Here is a 16,905-nt window from a genome sequence, read left to right on the forward strand (position 1 = left end):
TTTTTTTAAGATTTATTTATTATGTATACAATGTTCTATCTGCAGGTACACCTGCACTCCAGAAGAGGGCACCAGATTTTATTATAGATGGCTGTGAGCCACCATGTATATGCTGGCAATTGAACTGAGGACCTTTGGAAGAGCAGCCAGTGCTCTTAATCTCTGAGCCATCTCTCCAGCCCTGGCCTTGAGCTCTTGATCCTCCTACTCCCACCTCCCAAGTTCTGGGATTACAGGCATAGGCTTCCATGCCTGGTTTATATTGTGAGAGATCCACCCAGGGCTTTGTACATGGTAGGCAAACACTCTACCACCTGAGCTACATTCTCAGCCCTCACAGTTTGATGGAAGGGTGGTAGGGCTCAGTGTAGAACTTGGATGAGAGTTCCTTCCACTGCCACCTTTGAAAGGTACCACCTGCCATTCTAACAGGGACTCATTTCAACAGCAAAGATAAACTCCTCTGCCAATCACAATTAAATATGGCTGGGGGAGGGCTTGAGGCCAGTCATAGTGGCTGGCCTGGAATTCGATCTCACCACCAGTCCACAGAGGTACAGGTCATCCATGGCCACTCCTGAGAGACAGTAATACCCTACCAGCTATTTCCCCCAGTCCATGCCTGCTGTTGCTTTTTCTGGGGCATTCACCTATGGCCCCAAGTTTTGGTACATGTTGATCCTGTGCTGAGACGTGATCTCTTCAACAAACTCACAATGGCGTAGGGCAGCCCAAGTGTGACCTGAGCTGGTGCCCAGAATGACTGTTCTTTCCCCATCAGCTCATATGGGCCACAGCAGGCAGTACCTGACTTCTGTCTTTCTTCCTTTATGTTAATTTACTCAGTGTGTGCTAGTACATGCTTGAGTGTGAGCGCTCATGTGGAAATCAGTGGACAGTTTACAAGAGTGGGTTCCAGGGACAGAAATCGGGTTGTCAGCCTTGGTGACAAGCACCTTTACATGCTTAGCTATCCCACTGGCCCTTGACTCTTTAAAAAATGAATTATTTTAACTTTGTGAGGTTGGAATTAGAATATATGTTGTACTCTCTGTGTGTGCCTAATGCCTGCAGAGGCCAGAGGAGGAACTAGACTTAGAGACAAATTGTGAGCCTTCATGTGAGTGCCAGGACTCAAACGCAGGCCCTCTCGAGGAGCAACGCATGCTCTGAACTGATGAGCCACCTTTCTCTTCTTGAAGCTATGTAGCCCTGGCTGGCCTTGAACTCATAGAGATGAGCATGCTCTGTCTTTCGTGTACTGGCATTAAAGGTGTGCATCACCATGCTGGGCTCAACTGACTTGCTTCCTATCTCTAGCACCCAGCAAAGTACTTGGCACAGGGCTCTTGGTCAGGGCTTGCAGAATGACATCTTCTCAGCAGGCACAGAGCTGGGCACCCACCTGGTCTGCCCTGCCTCCTCATCCATCTTGGAGATGCTGCAGTTCTCTAGGATCATGTGGCCAGAAATGTCCAGAGACATTAGGTTCCCCAGCTTCTGCACCAAGAGGCTGAGCACCTTCCGAGTCAGCTTGAACTTGTAGTAGCTGGAGAGGCGGTCTCGGGAGATGTCCAGGTGGCTGGAGGTTAGGTGGGGCCACAGGTCAGGGTTTTTTTTCCTTCAGGCCACAGCAGGGGAGGGCCCATGCCTGTCACAACTTCTCTAGGAAATTCTGGGGGGAAAACCCTGCTGAGACTCAGATGCCCTAAATCCCCTTTATCCAGCTCCAGTATGTGGTATAAGGAGTGGACTCTCTCCCTCTGTTCAAGGGTTCCCTGCTGTGGCTGATGAACCCAGGACTGACAACACCTTTCTCCACCCTCTGCCCTCCCCCTGCTGTGCTGGATGCTTGAGGGGGCAGCTCACCGAAGCTTGTGCAGCTGGACAATGACCCGGATGTGGTCCTCTGAAAGGTCCATGTTGTAGAGCACAAGGGACATCAGACTGTCCTTCCACTGTGTTAGGAAGGTGGCATCGCTTGTCTGGATGCCTGAGAGGTCCAAGGCAGCCAGTGAGTTGAGTGGCCGGAGCAGTGAGTCCACAGGGACACCGTCAATCATTCGGCCCAGGTTGAGGAAGCGCAGGCGGCTAAAGCCCTCAAAGGTGAAGTCCTTGACCAGCACCTGGCAGGTGGGGTTGACGAGGCACTCGTCCTCACAGCCCCCTGGGTTGTCCTCCTCGTAGAAGATGTTGGCACATCCGAAGAGACTCAGGGACACCAGGCTGTGGCTGAAGCTCCGCAGCGTCTGCAGGCTCTTGGCAGACAGCTTCTCGCAGTTGGTCAGGTATAGCTCCACCAGGTCCTGGAGTACCACAGCAGCCTCAGCTCCTCTGCCCACCCTGTGCCACCCCAGGCCTGGCTTCCAGGGGTGGGTGGAGTCTCACAGCATCAAGAGGCCTCACCTGCTTTCGGATGGCTTCCAGGTCCTGGTCCTGCACCAGGTCCTCCCGGAGGTGGATCCTAGTAAGGCGAGTGCTGCGGGGATCTGAGAAGAGGCTGAAGAAGGTCTCGTGTGGCTCAAAGGTGCAGGCAGCAGTGACCAGCTCCACATATCTGGGAAAGAAGCAAACCTGGCTCAGGGAGTACCTAGGAGTCTGGGCTGCCTTCTGAACCCATGTCACATGCTGGAGGGCTTATGAGATCACTCAAGCAACGACCACCTCTGGTCCTCTCTTCCAACACCTGCTTAGATTCTGACTATGCCATATGCCTCAGGGGACAAGAATCAAAAGATGGTCCTCAGGGCAACAGCAAGTCCCAAACACTTCCCTTCAGCAGCCGAAACATGCACCTGACATACAACAAATGTCTTCCTGTCACAGACACATCCTATCATGCCAGGTCTGCACAACCTCAGTCCAGACTCATCTTTCCTTAGTAGCCTTTTGGCACCTTAGGGCAGGCAAATTAAGTAAAATGGTTTTGAGCTTAGAGCTGGGTGCTAGGCAGAAAGGAAGCTGTCAGTGTAACCCTATCTAGACAAGACACCCATTTATGCAGAAATCCTGGGTTAGGGGCTTGGAGAGATATCTAGCTATTAAGAGTACTTGTTCTTAGAGAGGACTGGTATTCAGTTCTTAGCATCTACATGATGGTTCTTTTTAAAAAAGAAGAGCCAGCCTGGGGTGGGGGGTGGTAGCACACGCCTTTCATCCCAGCACTCAGGAGGCAGAGGCAGGTGAATCTCTGAGTTGGAGGTCAGACTGGTTGTGAGTTTTAGGACAGCCTGGGCTACAAAGATCAAGCCTGTCTCAAAAGACAGAAACAAAAACAAAAGACAAGAACTGGGCAAGGTACTGCACATCTTTAATCCAGCATGGGAGGCACAGCTAGGCAGATCTTTGAGTTTAAGCCTAGCTTAGTATCCTAGTCTATGAAGTGAGTTCCAGGTCAGCCAAGGGTACACAGTGAAACCTTGTTTGTTTAAAAACCAAAACCAAACAAAAACCAAAAAACCAAAACCAAAAAGGAAGGAGGAAGAAAGAAAGAAAAGTTGTGGAAGCTCTAAGCACTATGGAACCTAGATCATGGATAGGCTGCTTCCACCTGGGAAACAAGTAAGTAAACTTCCCTGGACTTGTCATCTGTGAGATGCACTGCATTCTGGTATAAGCTGATTGTGTCCAACCCAATGCCTGGCCCACATCAAACCCTGAGAACAGCATCAGGAGTCTCAGCCCTCAGTTTCCCTGTGGCCACGAAGCTCTTTTCCCCCTGGGCTAGCTGGTGTACAGCCAGGTGCTCAGAGAGCATGTGCACACTGTCCTATAGGCACCCAAAGCGAGGGAGTCCACCAGGAGGCTGCTTAAAGACCGGATGATTCAGTCTCTGATCACAGGCCTGTTGTTCTGGGCTCAGCACACATGTAAACATACATGTGCTTAGTTCAGAGGTACAGGCACGGGTGTGAGCACACACACAGGGTAGCACATAATGCCCTGATTTACATGCAGGATTTTATATTAATTCATCCTTAAACACACACATGCTGCTTCACACACATGTTCTGTGGTACATAATGTGTGTATGTATGCCCATTGCTTCATGTGTGCCACCTGTGTGCACACACCAATGCATATGCAACCATATCTCTGTGGCAACATGTACACACCATTATTATCCCTCACTGTCACACTCACAGCCACTTCTCCATTGTGGTTGTCTGAACACACAATCTTGATCTCCAGCTCACATTTCACTCCCCATATTTGGCTCCTCCCCTGCCCCAGTCCCTTGCTCACTCATTGACCAGCTGGTCACAGATTTCGCTGGGCAAGAAGATGTCTGGATGCCGCAGGGTCTCCTTGTCTAGCAGGTAGCCCAGGGTGCCATCAAGATTTCGGAGACAGAAGTCAGTACAGAGGGCCATCAGGGACTCAGGCGTGTCGGACGCCATGCTGGGAGAAGGCAGGTGGCAGGCCACTCTAGGGAGAGGGCCCACAAGGGCAACTATAAATTCCCAGTAATCACAAGATCATTGGCAGAGCCACAACCTGGGAAGAAGAAAAGAGGACAAATGAGCTGCAGATGAGAGCCTATATCTCACTTTTTGAGCGGGGAAAGGGAAGGCCCATCCATCCATCACATTCAAATTAGCAACTTAAAAGGCTGTACAAACTTGTAACCCCAGCACTTGGGAGGCAGAAGCAGGACAGCCAGGAGTTCCAGACCAGCCTGAGCTACAGACTGAGTCCCTGACTCAATAATAATAATAATAATAATAATAATAATAATAATAATAATATCCAGTCACAAAAAGTATTTGTATAACACTGGGCCACGATAACCGAAGAAACCAATTATAGTCTATGGAATGTGCAGCCACAAAAGGCAAATCTACATAGACAGAAGGAGATGAGTGTGAGGGGAAGTGGGAATGACTGCTCCTGAAGATGGGGTTTCCCTTGGGAGTGATGCCAGTGATGGGGTACACTGTGGTCCCACATAACCACAGACTGGATACTTTAAATGGCCGGAATGCACGGTGTGAGTTACACTCAAACTGTTAGTTTATACCGTGAAGTCTTGCCAGCTGGAAAGATGGCTTGGTGAGTAAGAGCATCATCTACTGTTCTCACAAAGGCCCTTGGTTCAATTCTCACAACTAACCAGAATTCCAGATCCAGGGGCAGGCAGTGCCCACGGGGCTCAGGAAAGAAATTGGATCTCCTAGAACTGAAATTACAGGCACGTGTGAGCCTCCATGTGGGAGCTGAGAGCCAAACCCAGGTCCTCTGCAAGAGCAGCAAATGTTCTTACGACTGAGCCAGTTTTCCAGCCACTCCCCTAGGATTTCTTAACAGGCCTCAAAAAATGCCAACCATAAGGGAGAAAAGGTTAAACTGGTTAAACTGGTATGCACTGGAGAGGAAAAATCTCTGTTCATACACAAAGTTAATTCCAAATACACTACGGGCCTAAAGTAAAGGGCACATTATGACATAACAGTAGGCAAGGACTTCACAGAAAGACTCCGATAGACGGGGCCTGGCAATGTGCTTGCAATCCCAGCACTTGGGAGGAGACTAAGGTACAGGGTCATGAAGCTCAAGCCTAGGCAGCATAATGGAGATTCAGGGGACTGAGGGGGAAGGGACTGAGGAGGGGAAGGAGGAGGAAGACAAGGGAGCCCGACTACACAGGCATAACTGGTCCTTCCTCAGAGTGGACCCACAGTCTTCACTGTCCGCAGTCACATGTGCACTACAGTTCAATAAAGAAATTAAGAATGGTTGGCACCAGCTAGGCATGGTGCTATACACCTTTAGGCCCATACATTCAAAATACATAGACAACATTTATAGACCAGTGAGAAGCACCAATGCGCCAGTGCCAAGGTGGGCAGACGACCCTAGCAGGCACCTCCTTCAGGATGATGCCTCCTGAAGGGCAGTCATCTTGCTCCATCAGGATCAGGGAAATGTACACCAACCCATGAGATGCCATTTCCTACTGCCAACCAGCTCCGCCGTACACCGAGCACTGGTGAAGACATGGAAGTGCCGGTGGGAGTATAAAGCACTGCTGGACTGGGATTGGTAAACAATACTGACGGATCCTGAGCAGGAATGTATTTTAAGGCTTCGCAAGTCTGCCTGCAGGAATATACCCAACAGAGATGCATATGTATCCGTGCAAATAAGGTCATGGTATTTGCCATGCAAGCCTGAGGTGAGTTCAAGCCCTAGAACCCACAGTGGAAGAGATAACAGACTCCCAGAAGGTGTCCCCTGACCTCCACATAGGGGACTGTGGCAGGTGCACACCCACATTCTCACACATAGCTAATAATAAATAAAACTTCAAATGTTCAAAGCAGTATTCTACCTGATGGGCCCTTGACTGTTTACTGACATTGCAATGGATAATTGCAGTATATATTTTGCGTAATTATCACACTGCAATGAGAATACAGTCAGCAACTTGGATGACCCTCACAGTGTGACAAGGACAGAATCAGAAACAAGAAGACACTGTGTTTGCTTCAGTTACATTCCTTTCCATTAATACATGAGGAAGTCTACATAGGGATACGACCGTCTCCTTAGCAAGAATGTTTGGGTCCATGTGTGCGCCTGAAAGGATGTTTCTTGGTGTGGATGGGCTTCGGGTCCTTCCTCTGAGCGGACCCACAGGAGTCTTCACTGTCAACACTTACAATATACTATAACTCAATAAAGAGATTAAAAATGGTTGTGCACACCTTTAGTCCTAGAACTTGGAAAGCAGAGGCAGGTAGTTATCTGTGAGTTCAAGGCCAGCCTGGTCTACACAACAAGCTCCAGGGCAGCCAGGACTACAAAGAGAGACCTTGTCTCAAACAACAAAGCAACAAACAAAAACATGACTGACACCAACCAAAGGGGTCGACACTTGAATGGGATCTGGATGCATTCTGGTGATAGGCCAGTTACTACAGCATCATACTGGCTGCAGCAATTGCAAATGGAACCCTCATACTATACTTAGAAGCAATTCCTAGGGGCTGGAGAGACGGTACAGTGGTTTACAGTGCGCTCTGCTATTGCAGAGAGCCGAAGGTTGCTTCACTGTGTAGGCTCCGGGCAAGCCCTGTACTATGTATAGAGCAACTTGAGAATCTGTGGTTCTGGTACCCAACCCAGCCTTCAAATCAACGTGGACACTCAACTTCAGAAAAGTTTCAGTGTTCTGGAGTTGAGTGCAGTGAGAGAGCCAATGCTTACCCTGTTTGAGACTTCGGGCTCAATCTCCAAGATCCCACCCAAAAGTACAGGTTCTGTGGTCAGACATAGAGATCTCTGTTCTGACTTGATTCTGTACTTCACTGGTAAACAATGTCACCTCTAATATCACAGTGTTCTCATCTGGAAAAATGAGGATGATAATTCTTCTGCCATGGCTGGAGGAGTTGAGGAGACGGTGCTGGGAAAACATTTCCCACAGCACTCAACAAACATGTTTGACAGATAAAGATACTCAAGCTCAGAGACTCAAGGTTACTCTGTACAAACTGGTCTCTTTAGCTCTGTCACATCATCCCTTAGAGCACTGGTTCTCAACCGTTGGGTGTTGACCCCTTCGAGAGGGTCAAACAACCCTTTCGCAAGAGGTCACCTAAGACCATCAGAAAACACAGATATTTACATTATGATTCTCAACAGTAGCAAAATTACAGTTATAAAGTAGCACCAAAAAAAATTTAAGGTTGGAGGTTACCACAACACGAGGAACTGAATTAAAGGGTCCCAGCATTAGAAAGGTCGAGGACCACAGCCTTAGAGGAAGGCTCCAAAGGGATGTGGGCTCAGCACTGCCCATCTTTTGGGTATCCTATGTGCATTCTGAGCCTTCTAAGCTACTGAGAACATGGAGCAAGGGGCAACATTGCCTGCACTGGTGAGGCTGAGGTAGGAAGATCACAAGTTCAGGACCAACCTGAGCAACTTAGCAAAACCCTGTATTAATAAAATAAACACACAGAGTAGGTAGCTCAGTGGTAGAATGTTTGTGTAGAACGTATGAGACACTAGGTTCTATCTTCAGCAGAAGCTATTCATTTGCTGTTGCTTTTTTTTTTTTTAAAATGTATAGTGTTCTGCCCAGCCTGCATTTGTGTCTGCAAGCCAGAAGAGGGCACCACATCTCATTATAGATGGTTGTGAACCACTATGTGGTTGCTAGGAATTGAACTCAAGACCTTTTAAAGAACAGCCCGTACTCTTGACCTCTGATCTCTCCAGCCCCTGCTTTTTTTTAAATATTTATTTTATAGACTATATAGACCTGGTTGACCTGGAACTCTCTAGATAAACCAGGTGGCCTTGAACTTACAGAGCTCCTAGAATTAAAGGCATGTGCCATTATGCCCAACCCTAATAATAATTTATACTGTGTGTGTGTGTGTGGTTATGCACATGAATACAGGTGCACACGGAGGCTAGAGAGAATGACAGAACCCCCAGGCCACAGTAAGCTGCCTGATGCAGGTGCCAGAAACTGAACTCAGGTCTCTGTAAGAACAGTATGCACCTTTTTTTAATAAATCAGTTAAGGCTGGGTGTGGTAATTCACTCCTCATGTCTTTAATCCCAGCAAAGGCAGGCAGATCTCTGTGACTTTGAGGCCAGCCTGGTCTAGTTCCAGGACAGCCAGGTATATACAAAGAAATTCTGTCTTGAAAAACCAAACCAACTAACCCAAATCAAACACCCCTAAGAAGCATAGTTAATTTTTGCTTTTTTTTAAAGATTTATTTATTATGTATACAGTGTTCTGCCTGCATGTACACCTGCAGGCCAGAAGAGGGCACCGGATATCATTAAAGACGGTTATGAGCCACCATGTGGGTGCTGGGAATTGAACTCAGGACCTCTGGAAGAACAGCCAGTGCTCCTAACCTCTGAGTCATCTCTCTAGCCCCAGTTAATTTTTTCTTAGGTTTCTTTCTATTATTTTAGATATGTGTTTTGCTTGCCTGTATGTTCATGTACCACATGCATGCCTGGTGCCCTTGAAGGTCAGAACTGGGCACTGGGTCCCCTGGAACTGGAGTTATGGATGTTTGTGAGCTACCATGTGGGTGCTGGGACTCAAACAGGTATTTTTAACTGTTGAGCCATCTCTGAGGCTCTGTTATTTTTCTTTTCTTTTTTCAAGCAGCTATTATGATTCCCATTGCCACCTTCTGCCAGGCTGCCCTCACTTCCCTGTCAAGTAGAATCTGTCTTCCCTTGACCCAGGCCTCCCACAAGGCCCATGTTTCAGCTGTCCCAGTAGCGATGTAACTATCTCTGGGAATGGCACAAATGGTGGTTTGCCTGGGCCTCGGGATGACCTTCCTCACTTATAGGCCCTCAAGAGCATGGTCTTCTGTCTGCTAATACCAGAGAAAGCAGCATATCGAGGCCAGCCCTGCTGGGGACCAGCTTTCTGGCCTCCTCAGTTCCTTGACCCCCTCTAGCCTACCTCCTCCACCGAATGGCAAAAGCCCCAGGTCTGTCACCTGCAGCCCCACACTACAAGTAGGCAGTTCTTTCTCTGCCTACTTGTCTACTAGGACTGTCCAATTTCAACCGGTGAGTGTCCTGCCTCTACAAAGCACTGTCTGAATTCTCTTACTGAGCCCTTCTTACCATTCCGGTGTCCAGAGAGGCATCCCTGCTGTTAGGACACTCTTGCTCAGGGTCCCCATAGGCCAATACAGGTGCCAGTTTATTACCACTATTTCCTTGATGAACTGAGGGCAGTTGCCAGGCTGTCTGCTTCTTTTCTCTTTTTTGTTTTTTTTTCAAGACAGGGTTTCTCTATGTAGCCCTGGCTGTCCTTAAAATCAAGAAAGCTGCCTGCCTCTGCCTCCTGAGAGCTAGGATTAAAGGTGGCCACCATTGCCTGCTGGTTTACTGTTTCTGCAGTGCTTCCCTAGAACTATGGACCCAGCCATGAGCTACTGAGGACACAGGTCCTACACTGAGCAAGCAGACAAGGTCCTGCCTCTATGAAGCATTCTGGGATGAGAAGGAGACAACCAGCTACCTAAAAAAGTACACAGATGCAGGCACATCACTGGAATAGTGCTCTGCAGGACGGGGAAGGGCCTGTGTCACTCTAAGCTGGAGTGTCAGGGAAGGCTTGACATTTTAGCTAAGACTCCCAAGATAAGCCTTAAGCTCTGATGATGGGAAGAAGAGAAATAGTGCAATGACTGAAAGGACTGGGTGCATAGGCTGCAGGCACTGACAACCCAAACCTAAACCCATGGTTACTGTTTAAATGAACACAGGTGGCACTGAATGGTGATCATAGGACTTGGGGGAAAGGACATTTTTATAAAGAAGGAGCCATGAAGGACTTGTAGGATGTGAGTCTCACGATGCCTGAGCATGGGTTCTCTGTACCTAAAACACTGCTGAATCCCTATGGGCCACAACAGAACCTTGTGACTGGCCGGGAAGGAGCTGCCTTTTCTGCAGGGCTGAGCCCAAGCCTCAGATAGCTCCCCTGCTCCGTCTGAGCTGCACAAATGGAAAGGACACCACAGTATTAGTTGCCTAGGTCACCAAATAACTCCAGAGGACAGACTGGGTGAATGGTGCCACCTGTGGTCACCTCCTGGAGGAGCTGACCCTGCAGCTGGGGGTGGGGTGATGGGGGAGATCCTGAGGGAGCTGAGATGGGAGCAGCCCTCCTCTGGCACCAGAGCCTAGACACTCGCAACACCCTACCACTCCACCCCTTGGAGTCTTAAGGATCTTCACTCTCAAGGCAGGTTCCAGCCATCTGGAATTCTGGCAACTGGGGACAGCCTGGACTCTGCTATTGATAACGACGAGAGGGCAAGAACCCCGTGTCTCTTTTCTTACAGGCAGGGGGAAGGGAAGTGGGAGAAATGAGAGAGAAAAACCAACAGCAGCCCAGGCAGCCACCCACACTGTACCACCTCCAAGCTGGGTGCTTCCAGATGGGTACCCAGCTCCTTCCAGAATTTATGTCCTACAGTTCCTTATTTAACCAGCCAAACATCACATCCCAGTACTCTGTACCAATAGAGAGCTATTCATTTGCATAACAATTTGTCTATAACCCTCCCCGCAGCTGCCAGCTCCAGAGGACAGACTGGCGCTTGCACCCACACCCACATCCTTGGTGCCAACTAGTGCCTGGCATTTAGGCGGAACAAAGGTTTGCTGTTGCTAGGATTACCTCACGATGGTACTCTGAGGTAGAGACTGCTAGTCGTTTGCTGATGAAGACACTGAGAGCCACAACTAACACAAAAGTAGCTTGTGACAGCAACACTGACTTTGGGTAAGGGAGTAAATCTAAGTGCTCACCAATCATACTTTTCCATCCCTCTAACAAATCGGCTAAAGAAAGTGAGTTTGCTGGGAGTGGTGGCACACACCTTTAATCCCAGCACTCTGGAGGCAGAGATAGGTAGGTCCCTGTGCATTTAAGACTAGCCTGGTCTACAGAGAGTTCCAGGACATCCATGGCTGTTAAACAGAGAAGCGTAGTCTCAAAAAACAAAACCAGCTGGGTGCGGCTAGTACTCCTAGTACTCTGGGAGGCAGAGGCAGGTGGATCTCTGAGTTTGAGACCAGCCTGATTTACAAAGAGAGTCCAAGACAGCTAAGGCTACACAGAGAAACCCTTGGAAAACAAAACAAAACAAAGAAACAAAAACCAAACAATCAAAAAGAAAAAAAACACAACAGCAGCAAGAAAAACATAAGCAAACAAACAAACATGAAAGAAAGTAACCAATGATCAGAGGAGGGAGCAAGGGACCCCACCAACGTCTTGACATCTAAGGGACAGAGAGTCTGGGGAGCCAGAGGATCCGAACCTTGGAGCAGTGCCCACTGTGTGAAATGTTAACCCATGAGCTCGGAGAACCCAAACCCTTTTTACAGAGGTTAAATGCTTTCCAGGAAGGAATGGGTCCTGGGCTGGAGATTAGGGACAGAAAGCTGCTGTTAAGATAGTCCAGACGAAGGGGACTCTAGAGAACAGAGGTGCAGGGGAGTACTAGAGACAGAAGTCTAGAGACTATATGGGCAGGTCATTATGCTGGGAGGGTGCACATGCCCACTGGGCTGCTGGCATCTCTCGATAAAGAGACAAGGATGGGGACAGGCTGAGAGTCACACTACGTGGGCTCTGTTTGTGCAATCAAACTTGAGAATGCCCATACTGCTCAGCACTGGATGTGCACCAGGTCCCTCACCCTCACAGGAGACAGGGTTCTATCTAGAGCTGCAGGCATGGTAGCTGAGGCTGTGTGCCAAGAAGTCTGCACACTCTCTGTGTGTATAGATAGGTGCTCTCTGCTCAGCAGGGCAACACTAGGGTTTCAAGATTCCCAGGTCTGCTCTCAGTGGCGCCACCCCCGACGTCTTGGGCAAGCCTCACCTTCCCTTCTGTGCTATCACCACCTCCTTACAATGCCATGCATCCTGAGTACCGACAGCACATGATCTGGTTCTGTGGTAATAATTCTATGGGCACCATGGGCCAGGGCTAGAAGCTTCCTAAAAGCAAGGACCCTGCTTGAGCCACGGGACCCCCATTATACAATAAGCAAATGACAGGCTAGCTGGGATCCTCTTGTCTTTGTCTCTCCATCTCTGGGGTTACAAGAGCATGTCACTGTACCACTTTTGTATGCAGATGCCGGGGATTGAACTCAGGTCCTCATGCTTCCAAGGCAAGCATTTTTACTGTCTGAGCCATATCCCCAGCTCTTTGCTCACTTCTGAAGCCAGAAAACCAGCTCCAGTGAATGAACCAGATTTGATGTTGGTCCCCAAATAGTTGAGACCACAGGGGTCTCTGAACTCACATTTCTGGAGTAAAAAAACAGCTGAAGCACTGAGGCTAAAGAAAAAAACACTGAAGGCAGAGGCCAGTAAAATGGCTCTGTGGTTAATGGTACTGCCGGCAAGGCTGAAAATGTGAGTTTGAGCCCCTGGTCCCTCATGGTGGAGAGAACGGACTCCCATAAGTTGTGCTCTGACCTCTACGCACACACGGTGGCTCTTCAGTAAGTGTTAAAAGCAAACAAACCTCAGGAGGCAAAGAGCAGCCCTGTGCTTAGATGCGCCTGCAGAGACCCAATGGCGCCGACTCACAGGAAGTGCTATTCGCCACTGCGGCGTGTCAGTGAAGGGCTGGTTCTTCTCCCCGTCTCATTTCATCCTCCTAAGCTCTCCAGAGGCAGCAGGGCAAGAAGACACCATTCTCAGTATAAAGATAGGAAAACTGAGGTCCACGCGGAACAAAAGATCCCTTACGTATAAAAACAACAGGGCAGCAGAACGATCTACATCCTGGCTCACCTGTTTGGGGTTCTGGTCATAGAAGCTTTCTGCCATTTAGGCTCTTGGCTTCTAAGTGCTCTAACTTCACACATTTACATTTTACCTTTTTTTTTTTTTTTTTTTTTGTGGTGATGGGATGAACCCCAGTGGCTTACGCATGCTAGACAAGTGTTTTATCACTAAGCCACACCCCCTACCTTTGCCTTTGCCTTTTCAAATCCTCTGGTCCTGCTCAGCCTATGACCCAGGCCTGATGATGTAGTCAGAGTAAGGAGGAAGATCTGTGGCTGTTCTCCTAGAAGGCTGCAAATTTGCAGCCTGTGTCAGGTGCCTTCAGGATCCACAGCCTCTGCCTGTAATTGACCACACACTTTTTGCCAGAGGCAGGCCCAATACTGCCCTTCCCAACCTGCCTGCAAGTCAGCAGACAGCACCATCACTGTGCTTATGTTATGTGACAGAATGGGGATTTTCAGGACTTGATTTTAAGTCCCCATTGGGTTGGGCACGGTGATACACACATACAATCCTAGCACTCGGGGGCAGCGGCAGGTGAATCTCTGTGAGTTCAAGACCAGCCCGGTCTACAAAGTGAGTCTGAAGCTAGCCTTGTCTACATGAAACTTCTTCAAAACAAACAAATTCTACCAGTTTTTACGAGTTAGTGGTTCATGTTTGCAATCTCAGCACTTAGAATGCTGAGTTCAAGGTCAGCCTGGGCTGTACAGTTAGTTGTCTGCCTAGCTACAGAAGGAAACCTTGTCTTAAAAAAAAAACAGAACAAAATGAAGGCCAAGTTCCCAGACAGCCTGGAGAACAGTGAGTGGCGTCAGATTCCATGTAGCTTCCTCCAGTACTCTTACACGTTCTACGGGAGTCAGACAGCTGGCAGTACTACCAGCTGATGCTAGAAAGGTCGTGTGGCAGACAGATCCTTATTGTCATGTACCCTTCACACTGCCACTCATGCACTCTGCAACTTAGCAGTCCTATGCTACAGGTGGAAAAACTGAGGCAGAAGGTCACTTGCTCACATTCTGACGACGAGGAAACAATAGTGACATGACTTGCCTGCAGTGCTGTCTTCTTTAAGATTTCTGTCATTGATGGCCAACACAGACGGCAAAGGGCACAGGGCCAAAGTACAGTGGTCACCTGTCTCCCCAGACAATTGTGCATTTTCTCCAACATTTCAACAATTACAAGTCAGTCCTGCATCACAAGACAGCCCCTAACATGCTTCCTGTTGTTATTTGCTCCCAGCTGACTTCCTTGCCATCCACTTTGCCTCCTTCATTCTGACCCAAGCAGGTTCTCTTGCCACCATGGGATCTTTGCACCCACGGCGGAATGCTGTGCTCCCAGAAAGCTGTAATGTCTTTCTATCTCAGTCATCTCTGTGCAGACGGCAACCTTATTAGAGGGCTTCCCTGACCACCTTCTATAGAAAGGTCCCAGTCTCTGATCCCCCTGCTCTACCTTTCTATTACTAACCTATTACTAACATGTTGTACATTTATTTGCTGAATAAGCCAAAACACAGCGACCCTTCACATCTGATAGCCACCTCTTGGTCTAAGCATGGCTTCCCATGATCCCTTTCAATGCTATTGCCCATGGTCACTCTAAGTCTGAAGAGAAGCATTCTGTCAGAAACATTATTGAGCTAGCTTCTCCCTGGCATTAGGCATCCCCCCCCATCACCCCCCCCCACACACACACCTTAACATTCTCTCACAAGGCACAAGCAAACATGAGAAATCTTTGCCTCTGGTTAAAGAGCAGCCAAATCAAGTTCCACCCAGAGCTGGCCAGACCAGTCAGTTTCACTTTTCCCTCACATAGGGCGCCCTTGGTCTTAAGCTTGCAAGCCCACCCGCCCTTTTCGATCCTGTTGCACTCTCTTGCACCTTGTCATCCCATTCTGGGAGCTGATCCAGCAGCCAAACCATCCTTAAGCTTTTAAGTGGCACGGCTTGGGGGCTGGGAGGAGAACAAAACTCATCCAACAGGTAGGAGGGGCAGAGGCCGCCCTTCTAAGCCCTACGTTGATCCCCCATCTTGCAGGGGCGAGCGTCGTTCTCCTTGAGGGAGAGAGCTCAGTTTTCCAGGCAGGTTCCTCAGACCTGGGCGGCAGGCGACGAACGCCATCCCACCACTGGTCGAGGTAGACCTTTGCCAGAAGTCGAAGCGGCAAGGCTTAGACCCTGAGGCAGGAGAAAGAGGAGGATGCAGGTACGTTCTTGCCTCGCCATTTAGGACATACCCTAGGAGGGGGCGGCCCTCAGCGGGGAGACGGGATGCTTCGCAGGCTTTCAGGCGGAGGCTGCGGCCCGGGGGAATCCGTGGCCAGAGAGCCGCAGGAGGTCGGATCCGGTTCGGGTACCGGTCGGCGGGGCGGGGCAGGGCGAGAATGCAGCGGCCGGAGCCCGGGACAAGGCCGTTCAGTTGCCCTCGGGCGGCCGGCTGGGCTAAGGGCCGCCGGCTACTGGCTCCGGGCCCAGCCCCTCCCCCCCCCCGATCCTGCTCCGACGGCTGGGAGAGCCTGTGGCTGCCTGTGGCTGTCAACAAAGCGTCACTTCCGGGCCGCCCCTTAGCAACAGAGGAGGGGTTCTCACGTCGTGTCCCGCCGCGAATGCGGGTGGCGGCGGCCGAAGGTTCCGGGCCCAGAGGTGGGGGCTGCTTCTGCCCGTGCAATGCCTGGGTCCCCAGGTTATCCGTCAGAGTCTCTTCCATAGAGTGGCTGGATCGCAGGAGCAGGGTCAGGACAGGACTGACTTAGCACTGACTCACCAGGCGCCCAATCCAACTACTTTTTGGACTGTTACTACGCAACCACCACATTGCTCTTCTTTTTGGACTGTCACTAAGCAACCACATTGCTCTTCGGTGTGCTCCTCCTCCTCTTGAAGAGAAGGGCCTCTCACCCAGGAGCTGTCAGATAGCAGCTTAAGGCTGTCCTTGGGCCTCTGCATTTTCTTCTGGTCGCCAAGGATGTCTTCACAGTTGTTTCTCTCTTCCTCCGATAGTGCTCCACTTCCGGCCATCATCATTTTATCTTACAATGTCTGTTTACTTATTTATTTTTAAGTAGCTGGGGCTGAAAAGATGGCTCAGAGGTTAAGAGCACTGGCTGCTCTTTCAGAGGACCTGGGTTCAATTCCCAGCATCTACATGATAGCTTATAACTGTCTGTAACTCCAGTTCCAGGGGAAACAACACCCTGACACCAATGCATATAAAATAAAATTCTATTATTTTTAATTATGTGTGTATGTGTGAGTGGAAGTATATGTACGTGACTGGAGCTGCCTGCGGGGTCCAGAAACCTCAGATCCGCTGGAGCTGAAGTTACGGGTGGTCACAGGCTCCCAAATACAGGTGCTGGGGACTGAACTATCTTTCCAACCCATCCTTTCTTCCTTCTTTCCTTCCTTCTTCCTTCTTTCTTTTAAAGATGCTTTTTTTTTTTTTTTTTCATTTATTTATGTGTGCATGTGTAGGAGCTCAGAGGACTGTTTGGTGGAGAGGATTGGTTTCAAGGATTGAACTCAGGTCCTCAAGGTTGGTGCCAAGCACCCCTACCTGGTGAGCCATCTC

The 16,905-nt window shown here is 49.3% G+C and overlaps 1 protein-coding gene across 8 annotated transcripts in view; it reads right to left on the minus strand.

Annotated features, from left to right (window-relative positions):
* The window catches only part of Zer1 (zyg-11 related cell cycle regulator), a 44,326-nt gene that overhangs the window by 10,866 nt on the left and 16,555 nt on the right, over positions 1 to 16,905 (minus strand). For 6 of the 8 annotated variants that reach the window (XM_060389852.1, XM_021647403.2, XM_021647164.2 and 3 more), the window contains exons 1-5: positions 15,572 to 15,708; positions 4,246 to 4,497; positions 2,407 to 2,557; positions 1,870 to 2,306; positions 1,406 to 1,582 (exon numbers count right to left, since the gene is read on the minus strand). In XM_060389852.1, coding sequence (XP_060245835.1) covers positions 1,406 to 1,582; positions 1,870 to 2,306; positions 2,407 to 2,557; positions 4,246 to 4,400 — 920 coding nt within the window. In that variant the 5' untranslated portion in view covers positions 4,401 to 4,497; positions 15,572 to 15,708. Of the gene's footprint in view, positions 1 to 1,405; positions 1,583 to 1,869; positions 2,307 to 2,406; positions 2,558 to 4,245; positions 4,498 to 15,571; positions 15,709 to 16,905 lie in introns of those variants that run through there. The other 2 variants (XM_060389848.1, XM_060389849.1) reach the window with 1 other exon arrangement.

Source organism: Meriones unguiculatus, chromosome 8 (assembly GCF_030254825.1).
Source record: "Meriones unguiculatus strain TT.TT164.6M chromosome 8, Bangor_MerUng_6.1, whole genome shotgun sequence".
NCBI lineage: Eukaryota > Metazoa > Chordata > Mammalia > Rodentia > Muridae > Meriones > Meriones unguiculatus.